This window comes from Takifugu flavidus, chromosome 19 (genome assembly GCF_003711565.1).
Source record: "Takifugu flavidus isolate HTHZ2018 chromosome 19, ASM371156v2, whole genome shotgun sequence".
Classification (NCBI taxonomy): Eukaryota; Metazoa; Chordata; class Actinopteri; order Tetraodontiformes; family Tetraodontidae; genus Takifugu; species Takifugu flavidus.
The window spans coordinates 8,493,842-8,504,872 of record NC_079538.1 but is presented as its reverse complement, the minus strand read 5'-3'; the positions used below and the strand labels follow the sequence as shown (position 1 = coordinate 8,504,872).

Here is an 11,031-nt window from a genome sequence, read left to right as displayed (position 1 = left end):
CTCTGCAGACACAACTGTTTGGTAGTTTAAAAAAAAAATTAAATACTATTAATAAAAAAAGCAACACAAAAGAAAAGAGCTACTGTAAATGATGGACATTGGAATATTTAGATGAAGACTTCTACTTTTGTGGGCTGATGCTGAAGGATCGGTTCCTTGTTGACAGTCACTTTCAGGCAACAGAGGTGTGTGACAGAGGACAGAAAGAGTTCCCACACAGACAGGAAGTCAAAGAGGGGCCTCTAGTGATGTAGAGGGGGGCATCAAAAGTCTTTGTCTGTCTGTCTGTGTCTGTCTGTCTGTCTGTCTGTCTGTCTGTCTGTCTGTCTGTCTGTGTGTGTGTGTGTGTGTGACTGTCTGAATGTGTGACTGTGCCACGTGTGTGTTTGGTTTAAATGCTACATTGTGTGGATGTTTTGTAGATAACCTCCATTTTACGTGGCAGATATCCCTTTTGGCCGTGCACTCACTTGCATTTCCAGTCACTTGCGCTTCACGCTCACAATAATAGTGAGAACCGCGAGCGCCCGTTGGCACAGAGGCGGCCGGGGCCGCGTTAGCTGAAGGAGACCCACGCTCGCTGTCTTTCCCACCGTTGTTCGGGTTATCCTGTGGGCCCACTTAGGGCCTTTCTACAGGCAGGATGCAATGTCTGGGGACCCCAGCAGAGCCGTGCACAAGCATCCGCCAAGGCCCTGGGAAGAAAACAAGGGCCAGTGGAAAACCAGAAGAAGGGAGCATAAAAGATCAGCAGTTAGCAACCAGGACACACTCAATGACACCATGCACCTGCAGCCTGTGTGTGTGTGTGTGTGTGTGTGTGTGTGTGTGTGTGTGTGTGTGTGTGTGTGTGTGTGTGTGTGTGTGTGTGTGTGTGCCGTGAACTGAGATTCCTTCTTCAACACAGCGCAGGTGGTCCAAACAAAAACCTGTGAAGTGTTGCCCAGAGACTAATATCCCCACCTTGTATGTTGCACAAAGCGCCCCATAGGAAACAAACAGTTCCGGTGTTGCAAGATTGATTGTGGCCTGCACTTACAGGTTACCACGTACTGTGAGTGATACCTTCCTCCTCTCTTCGCTTCATTATTTAATAACTCTTGATAGAAGTCTAGTAGGTGCACAAAAGGGTCATTATTTCAGACAGATAAGTCAAGGGCACATTGTACTGTGTTTCCATGACTGAAGAAGAAGTGAAAACCCCCTACAGTGAAGTGTGCGGTGAGAATCGGAAAGACCTGGTTAACAGCATGAGAGAATCACAGTATTGTTAATGTATGATAGATTGACCCTGCATGAGCTTGCCATTTTAATCCCAACCAGCTGATCTGCATTCATACCCTTGTATTCTGTCTCCCTGATACAGAGGATCATGCGGTGTCCTGAAGTAAAGCGGAATCATTATGTAGGAGGAAATTTCAGGGGTCATCCAGGAGAGTTGAGGTTAAACTTTGCTTTCAATAAATCAGGTTTATGTGCGCCCTCTAGTGCCCAGATGACGGAACAACAACTGGAAAATGTAAATCATTTAAATAATTAAATCTATTGAAGCGAGACATAGTTATAAAGAATAAATAATTTATGCTTTATCTACATTATATTTTAGCCGTTGAATGTATGCAATTGCTTAACTGCTGTGCAGTTTCGGATCAAATCCATGTCTATCACACCCGTGTATCAGATTAAGAAGTCCTGCAATTCCCAGGTGTTTGTTCCCAGCTGGAAGGTTCCAGTGTAGGTTGACCAGCCAATCTTATGGTGGCTGCATGTAATGGTTTCAGTTTAAAGGCGTCACAGTTGCACATAGATCCCTTGAGCAGAGGAACTGAAAATGACGTCATGGAAACCAAACTGCTTTCTGCTACCATTTGTCTAGTCACCAGCAGTGCCATCACACCTTCACTGTTACAGATGCCAGCTACAGCCATCTTCCTATCAATATGCCAATCATGAAGGCAAATGTTTAAACTTCCACCAGAGTTTAACTGTGAGTTACCCCCTGGTTGCAGTTAACTAAACTGTAATGTCAGCAGAAAGTAGACAGTATAACAGGGGAGTTACTGTACACATTTAAAAATAAATGCACCAGAAACTAAGTGGTCGCCCCAGGGGAGGCTGTGGTCTCCTGTTAGAGCAGACAACAAGATCACGAAAAGCAGAATGAGAGGGCGAGAGTGACACTGACACTGACAGGCAGCTTTCAACAAGGAAACTGAAGACATTTTGTGTTTGGAAGTTCTCTAAGCTCACAAGCTGCTGGACAAGTTCAAGGTATTTATGTGCCATGCTCACAGCAGAGGTTCCTACCAGGAAAAGGACACTTAAGGATTTTAAATGTAATAATTTGGTATTTATAGGCTGTGTTCCGAGTCAGGGCTAATTACAATTAATTTTTAAAAACATAAAAAAGAGTGCAGAAGATATAACGTTATAAACTTTAGTGTTGATTTCTTCTAAATGCTCAGGGCATTTAAGGTTAAAACTGTGGAAATGTGTCAAATTTGTTTATTAGTTTAGGAGGTTTGGGGTCGCTACAACATTTCAGGAGCTTTAACGACAAACGATCTGATGGATTTTTAACAGATGGTCTGGGTCTGTCTGAAAATGGGCACGTTCACAGAAAGAAAATCAATAAATTTACTTTAAAATTCACTTTCTAATGCAACAGAAAGAGGGGAAATTTAAAGTGCGTCTCATTAAGACGTAAGCGGGAGCTTCTGTAACTAAACGGTAATTTCAAATCAAATTCAGATTCACTTTGGCTTAAAAAGTAAACAGCAAACGAGTGCAAATTTCTTCTTGCTGCATGTTTGTAGTTATTAATAGCGGCGCTTCTATTTAGCCTCCGCGTCAAAAGATAATTTCCACTTCCTCTAATGAAAAGGATCAGGGCAACAGAAGTATCAACTGAATCCGTTTTTCAGCATGAAGCCTCAGACTCAGACACCTTCCAGCAGGAGCAGAGGAGCGAAGCAGCGTCACTGAAGCTCCTCTCCTTCATCAGGTAGGAGAAGCACAGCTGGGGTGGTGGCGGCGGTCCATGACGGAGCACCGGGGGGGCTCCAGCTGCTGATTTGAGGGAGAATTCCATGTGTGCAGCATGGGCAGCACCTGCAGTGGCCAGAACAAAGTCAAAGATGACAAAAGGAGGCACAAGGGTCAGGGCAACCACACAGTGAGTGCATCACCTCCAGGATGAAGACAAGAGCCGTTTAGAAATGTCTGCCGCTATTTAAAGATCTTTCTGTTCTTTTAGGCGAGGAGCGGCGAGGCCGTGAACGGTAATATCTCTGACAACTGCTTGACTGCCTTCAGATCTTGGTCTATTTCCTCTTTTCTGTTGTTGACGAGATAGCAAAGAAATTAGTAAAAAAAATAAATAAATAGGTGGAATCCGCTAACGAAATGCTTCAATAACTGATGTCCTCTGTGATCAGAGCACGTGTTCGTCGCTTTGCACGACTTCAAGTCGACCAACAGCAGCGATCTCCCCTTCAAAGAGGGGGATAAACTTAAAGTTCTCCAGGCGTAAGTGGACTACACAACTCTTTATTTTACCTATAATTTTTTAGTTTTTAATGGATGACGTGACCCACAGGGATGGCCAATGGTGGGTGGCGAAGTCCCTGGCATCAGGCCTGGAGGGCTTCATACCCTGCAACTATGTGGCCAGAGCAGAAACCATGGAGATGGAGAAGTAAGGAACCGTCATAAACGTGCAGGTTCTGTCAGTCTGGGCCAGCGTGGGTCACGATTGCATCCTCGCACTCTTGCAGGTGGTTTTTCAATGACATGAGCAGAAAGGAGACCGAGCGTCTGCTTTTGGCACCCGGGAATCAAACCGGCTCTTTTCTGGTTCGAGAGAGCGAGACCTCCCCAGGTGAGGGCCCACGTGCACAGCTGATGATCTCTCCAGAGCTGTGCCTTCTACTGTCTTCTTCTGCTCCGCAGGGTCCTACTCGCTGTCAGTCAGGGATTACGAACCCCAGCAGGGAGATGTGGTAAAACACTACAAAATCCGCACCATGGACAAAGGTGGATACTACATCTCCCCCTACAACACCTTCCCCACCCTGCAGAAGCTGGTTACGTATTACACAGGTGAGTCAAAAATCAAAGAATTAACCACCAAATACCCATCTGCTGGGTGGCAGGATCCTTCCTTGGCGCGAATATTTATTTTATTTATTCTTTGACCATGTGCAGCGACTTTGAATAAATAAAAAGTCAAACCCTGGTCATGTGACACGCGTTTCCTGTCAGAGGATTATACTTTCCATTCCCGTGATCAGACCTCGAGATAAGACATCTGTGATCGCAGCCACATTACAGAGAACGCAAATGAAGCAAATGTCAGAGCTATTATTTGCATTCTCACACGCACACACACACACACACACACACCCTCACACCCACACCCACACCCACACACACACACACACACACACACACACGCACACACACTCACACACGATTCTGTGTTTTATTGGGTGCAGGTACAGCAGATGGGTTGTGTCAGCAGCTCTATGCCCCCTGTAAGCCCAAAGCCACCCAGCAGCCATGGGCTCACGACGAGTGGGAGATTCCCAGAGAGACCCTGAAGATGGTGAAGAAACTGGGAGCCGGTCAGTTTGGGGAGGTGTGGATGGGTGAGTAAAGTTCCAGGACGTGGCAGCGGATATTTCGCAGGTCGGTGTTGAAGACCAGGCCGTTTCCGTCACAGGTTACTACAAAAGCACCCAGAAAGTGGCCATCAAGACCCTGAAGGAGGGGACGATGGAGCCCGCCGCCTTCCTGCAGGAGGCCAACCTGATGAAGCAGCTGCAGCACGAGCGGCTGGTGCGTCTGCACGCCGTGGTCACCAAGGAGCCCATCCTCATCGTCACCGAGTTCATGGTCAACGGTGAGGGAACAAACGCGTCACAGCCTCTGCTCCAAGGGCTAAACTCACTTTCGAGTAAAACTCTGTTGTATCGACAGCAGAAAACCAGCTTATTTTTTAATGTGTCAGTTCTGTTCATTAGTTTTTTAAAGTTACAGAATTGCAGAAATTAGTGTGTTATGAGTTATTACTCAACAAACACATCATTGTAAAAAGTTGCCAAGAGACTCTCGACTATCTTTAAATACATATACATATACATTTATATTATAAAATTACAATTCTATCAGAATATTATACTTTCTTGTTTATGTAAGTCTTTAAAATTGTGCTCCCTTAATGTAACCTTGCCTCTAATTTTATACTTTGTTTACTTTATTAGATTTTATGTAGTATGCGTCATTTCTTCCATATTTTGTAAATCCCATTATTCGGGGAAAATTGAAAACTGTAAATAATAAACAGTTGAAGTGTTTCCAGATGAGTGTTCTCTACAGCCCAAAGCCGTTTCTCACTGTAACGCCTGTTCCTCTCACAGGCAGTCTCCTGGACTTTCTGAAAAGTGATGAAGGAAAGAAACTGAAAATGAATAAACTGATCGACATGGCAGCGCAGGTGAGGCCCTCTGGACTGGGAGAAAACCCGGAGGAATTTTACAGCAGATTTCAGCGTCGTCGGGAGAAAAAGCAGTTTCATGCAGCTCCAGTGTGTTGAGAGAAAGACTGAGGGCGGCCTTCTCACAGACCTTAAAGCCTGTTTGTACACACGACCGTCAGCAGCGGTGTGGTTTCTGTGACTGCGGCTGCTTTGCCGGGTTTTTCAGCCTCACCCTGCACCAATAATTAACATCCGGTCAGGAAGTGGCGCTATTTTCCATCCTCAGAGCCCCGCAAAGAGAAAAAAAAAAGGAAGAAAAAAAGCATGCTGTCTTCCTGAGGCGCTGGCACATCCTGTTGAACTAATATCAGACTCATCAAGAAAAGCCACAGGAAATATGTGTGATCTCCATTCAGAAATCTCAAAAAATTGCCTCTCCTGTGTGACAGATCGCTGAAGGCATGGCCTACATCGAGGTGAAGAACTACATCCACCGAGACTTACGCGCAGCCAACATCCTCGTCAGTGAGACCCTGCACTGCAAGATAGCGGACTTTGGCCTGGCCAGGATAATCGAGTCAGAGTACACGGCTCATGAAGGTACCCAGCTAGAGGTGCCAGAGGGCACTGAGGTGGTTTAGACTGTGGAACTGGATTAGAAAAGGAAAAGAGGCTGTAAAGGATGAAGCAGTGTGGAAGTGTGAACATGAGGGACTAAATGACTCACGTAAACTGAAAAAATCTACAGAAAGGCCCATCTTTAGTATCTTAAACATAGAGTGGGGGAGAGGGGTATTTAGATATTCAGAGGATTTTTTAAGTAAATGACTTCTTTCTAACACAGGTGCTAAGTTTCCCATCAAGTGGACGGCTCCTGAGGCCATTAATTTTGGAACATTTAGCATCAAATCAGATGTCTGGTCCTTTGGAATCCTCCTGACAGAGATAGTCACTTTTGGAAGAACACCATACCCAGGTAGGAGACGTCAGCTTCATTTTAGTGTGCGCATGAAGTGTTGGTGCATTTTTAATTCTTTTTTTTTTTTAACACCAGGAATGACAAACCCAGAGGTCATCAGGAGTCTGGACCGGTCATACCGGATGCCATGCCCGGACAGTTGTCCCGTAGAACTTTATGATGTGATGATGATGTGCTGGAAGCAGAAGGCCGAGGAACGGCCCACTTTTGAGTTCCTGCAGACCACCCTCAATGATTTCTTTATCGCCACAGAGGGACAATATGAGATGCAGCCCTGAGGGAGGCGGAAGAGGCGTCCTGAAGAAAATGTTAAGGGATTACGGGTGCAGACTGAATCATATTTAAATGGACAATTTTCAGGTCACGAACTGAGAGAATGTAAAACATTGACATGTCTTTTACTATTTCTGCCAAAGTGTTGATGGAAATGTCCACGTCATCTATATAACACTTTTGAAGAGAGCATTATCACCCCGACGCAGCCCAAGCATCCGACTGTCGTGACTTTATTCGCTTCCCCTTTTGATGCCATCCTGGTTCATAAAGTGTAAGGGCCTAACCCTAACCCCTGACCCTTGACCCTAACCCTCCCTGGGGTTGTCACACAATGATGCATCCATCAAAATGACCCCAAACGTAACATTTGTGTCACGAAGGAATCTGCTGAAAGACCCGTGTGACCAAAAAAAGTCACTTGGAGAGGGAACTCAGCGCCAAAATGGCACCAAAAGGGCTGAGACTGAGAATTTTAGTGCTCCACTAAGAGATGGATCATGGAAATACAGGCACGACTTCCACAGGGGCGACTAGTTGCATGGTACTGGCATGGACATGAGATTACACATGGCATCTGCACTTTTCTGTCATTCAGTCAGCACATTTCAGCTTCCTGAAGAGTATTTTTACTTAAAAAAAAAGATTGTTTTTATAAATAAATGTGGACTTTATTTTCAAAACCTCTCACTTCTGGTGGCTTTTACTTCTCTTCACATGGATTTTGGACTTTAAATCTAGCTCTGTGCTGGGAAGCTTGAGCCACGAGACTCAAATGCGCCAAACAGCCGTGGCATGGAGGAAGTCTTTTTGTAATTACCGTCCCTGACTAAACCTTCCCGGGGGGTTCCTGAGAATGTCTTGAAGATAAGAGAGCCAAATGGCCACCGGCAGCCAGGGGTTAAACACTGCAGCTTCCTGAATGGACAGGAAACAGGAAGTGCGATTCAGTGTTCCTCAAACACAACACCGTTAGAAACCCCCCTCATAAATTACTAAATGGCTGGTACTCTTTCCTTATCTTTTCTTCTTATGAGTCTGCTTTGTAAACAAAACATGAAATATTGGAAATTCACGTTTTTGATTTTACACAAGTTTAGCATTTATTAGTTCTTCGTTTTTCTAAATGAGATATTTTCCCCAAATAGAAAATATTATTTATTAATATTTATTCAGAATGTTGAGGATATAATAGTAGTAATTGTAGTTTATTAATTTATGCCAAAACATGGATTTGAAAAAAAACGTTATATAATTATAGTCTATTGCTATACTTCTTATGACCAGCAGAGAGCAGTGTTGTATAATTTAGCGTTTTTTCTGAATTTTTAAGTAGATATAAATTAATAATAACCTCCTGAATTATGGATTTATATGCCAAAGCCGTGACCGTGTGCGTGTTTACAGTTTGGGCTCTTTAAAGTTAGTTGATTTTTTTCCAGAGAAGGATGGAACGTCTTATTAAATGTATTTTTCCTCTGACTTCTGACATTTTAAAATCACATTTGGCTTTATTTATAGCTCATCTTGTGAATTTTGAGGAAAAACATTTTGTTGCTTTCATGCTTCTTCCGTATCGTCCTAATAATGACGTGAAGTGACGGCTCCCTGCTGAAGCCAGCACATCATTAGCATCTTTTGAGAATTTGCCGCATCAGTTAAAAAGAGTTCCCATCCCTTCATGATGGTTTCAGTGTCTTGCTCATGAACAGCTGCCTCTCCTGGGCTTAAACATCATCACACTAATAGAATCCATCAATCAGGAAAGTGTCTTGTTAAATGGGGAGTTGCGAAATAAATAAGCAAAGAAAAGACTGCAGCGTGTTCCTTTATGAGCTCAAACTTGCCATTGACAGCCAGATGCTGTTGCCATTAGAAACAGGAAGCCTGCGACACATCCAGCCTTGCACGTAGGAGCCAAGTTTTTATTCTCCATTTTCTCCACATTGATTCAGAATCCACCTTCGCATTGATGAATCAGTCTTCATCAATTCATTTGTGGTTGACTGTAGAAGCCGAGAGCCAGCGTGAACCCCCACAAACGGTTGGTGGAACTCAGTGATGGCAGCAGTAACTATGGGGAAATTGAGTTACATGTGCACCGGGGCAGTAAAGGACTCTCCAGGATCCTGCAGACCTACGCCATGTGGGCTGAAATATGACCATCCGGTGGTCTAACAGACCTTCTGCCGCCACAGATAAAACACTGACAGGCGCAATGGGCAGATTCATGTTCAGAGCCTGAAGAATCAGTGGTGACCAGCATGCACCTCTCTGTTGAACTAATTCTTTAATAAAACCATGCACAGCGACATCACTGCTGCAGCCAGGGTTTGTTCAGAGCTCCTCCTCCCCATCAGTATGCAGCTCCGTCCCCCTCGCCATATGATCCCTGCTGTCTCTTCTACAGTTTGTCTGCCAAACGTCCGAGTAAATATTCATATATGTCGCACCGACCTTGAGGCCTGACCTCAGGGCTGCACCTCTGAGGCTCTCGCTGCTGGCAGACCTCCCTCCTACCTGAAGTGGGTCTGTTTCATCCTCGCAAGATCCTGGACAAAAGCTTTTCAAATGCAACAATGACAAAGCAAAACAGGGAGGCAGCGCAGCAGCAGGGGCGAATTAAGTTCAGAATCCAGTAGGGGGTTCTGATTGACCCGCCCCCTTTTAAAAAGGTCCTCGGTAATTTTCACTCCTTAATTTATTCATTAAAAGAAGGTCTTTGGGACACTTTGTGTGTGTGTGTGTGTTTTATCTGAAAGAAGACTTTTAGGTGAGTTGCTGAGGTGTAGATTTTCTCTTTTTTGCACTGTAATTGATTTTTCAATGGCTTGAAATGTGCTTATTATAATTGCAAAATCATTCAAGGAACTTTTTGCTCTCTAATGTTGTTAAATGTCTCTGATGTGCAAGGGTAATTCTCACCCTGTTTGACAGCTGAGCAGCTAACGGCATTTTCAGATTGTATTGCTCGCTTCTTCCCAGATAAGACGAACACACGCATGATTTGGATCTAGCACAAGTTGCCTGGATACAAGGGGTAAATATGGAGCTTTAACTTGCAGTTCCTTTCTGCCCATGTTCTAAAATGTTGGTGGCTGTGGATGTTTGATGAGAAATGGGCAGATTAAGGCAGGTTGTGGACCACTGAGGTCCTGATTAGTCTGGCAAAAAGGTTCTCTAACATGTCCAGTTTTAGAGAACTGGACTGCGAAAAGACAGTGGAGCTCCTGCATGAAGCTTCTTCATATTTTGCTGTAAATTGCTTCTGTCTGGCTGCAGAGACGCCACATTAATTTGGAGAAAAGGAGCAAAAAACATTCCAGCTGCGTCTTCATTTAGTTTGACTCAAAGAGAACAGCGCGATGAAGGATGCTGGGTTTAAACTGGTTCAGCAGGGCTGCAGACAGACTCAGAGTCTGCAGTAAACAGCAGAGCAGCAGAGGCCACTGGTGCAGTCCAGCAATTATGCTGAAAACAAACAAGCCGGTCCAAAATTAGAAGCAATCCTCTGAGCATCGGAGCTTCTGAAAAATTAAAAAGCCATAAGCCAGAGTGCTGCTTGCGGTGTGCATCTTGCTTCCAAAGTGAACCGTTTATTCAGTTAGAACGATTATTTTTTAGCTTAGCTGGTAAAATGGTGAGATGAAGTTTCTCAAAGGAAGCTAAGTCCATGTGAGTCCAAAACATTCAATAGAATGAAGTCTATTAATCTCCTGTGAGTGTGTGTGTGTGTGTGTGTGTGTGTGTGTGTATGCGCGCGTGCGTGTGTGTGTGTGTGTGTGGTGTGTGTGTGTGTGTGTGTGTGTGTGTGAGAAAGAGAGAGAGAAAGCGCACGTGTGCCCTCATACCCCGCTCACGCGGTGGTTAACAGCTAATGGGTGGATTAAGCTGGATCAGGACTCTGCGTTTAAATCTCCAGTAATGTAAAGGCTGAGTATCAAACACAGCTCTTCATTAGGAGAATTGATGATTTCTACGAGCTGAGGCTGAGGCTTAACGGCATTTTGGGACAGATGTTGTGAGGAACAGATGTCTAATGAGCAATATCATCGGTGACAGCCAGGATGAGGTTTGCTCGATGACGCTGAAGGTGTTTATTGTGATTGATGTCATTTAATGTCACGTAAACCACGGTGACCTCTCTGGGGCTGCGGCGTAGGCCGGCGGGTGTCGGTAGATCAGCTGGAGTTTCTGATTTAGTCCCATTTTCCAGGGTTTCATTCACGGGTGGGATATTTGTAACCGCTCGTCTCCAGATTCATAATTAGAGGGTGTTTGATAAGTGCTCCCCTCCACG

At 44.6% G+C, this 11,031-nt stretch overlaps 1 protein-coding gene across 4 annotated transcripts; it reads left to right on the top strand.

Annotated features, from left to right (window-relative positions):
• Window positions 1-1,939: 1,939 nt before the first annotated feature.
• blk (BLK proto-oncogene, Src family tyrosine kinase) lies at window positions 1,940-7,418 on the top strand. Of its 4 annotated transcripts, none has more exons than XM_057017632.1 (13): window positions 1,940-2,271; window positions 3,005-3,175; window positions 3,257-3,281; window positions 3,438-3,528; window positions 3,599-3,697; window positions 3,777-3,880; window positions 3,952-4,101; window positions 4,497-4,649; window positions 4,724-4,903; window positions 5,421-5,497; window positions 5,929-6,079; window positions 6,324-6,455; window positions 6,534-7,418. In XM_057017632.1, exons 2-13 carry the CDS (start codon window positions 3,101-3,103, stop codon window positions 6,734-6,736), a joined length of 1,440 nt encoding a protein of 479 aa, XP_056873612.1. In that variant the 5' UTR covers window positions 1,940-2,271; window positions 3,005-3,100; the 3' UTR covers window positions 6,737-7,418. The 4 variants fall into 4 exon arrangements, with proteins under 4 accessions (XP_056873612.1, XP_056873613.1, XP_056873611.1 ...); XM_057017633.1 differs by having other exon boundaries at window positions 2,958-3,175; XM_057017631.1 differs by having other exon boundaries at window positions 2,955-3,175.
• Window positions 7,419-11,031: the final 3,613 nt, after the last annotated feature.

Coding starts and splice junctions, on each gene's coding strand:
- blk (XM_057017632.1), top strand. CDS start 3,101: ATGGGCAGCACCTGCAGTGGCCAGAACAAAGTCAAAGATGACAAAAGG. Junction 3,176..3,256: donor AGGGTCAGGGCAACCACACA/GTGAGTGCATCA, acceptor CTGTTCTTTTAG/GCGAGGAGCGGCGAGGCCGT. Junction 6,080..6,323: donor AGAGTACACGGCTCATGAAG/GTACCCAGCTAG, acceptor TTTCTAACACAG/GTGCTAAGTTTCCCATCAAG.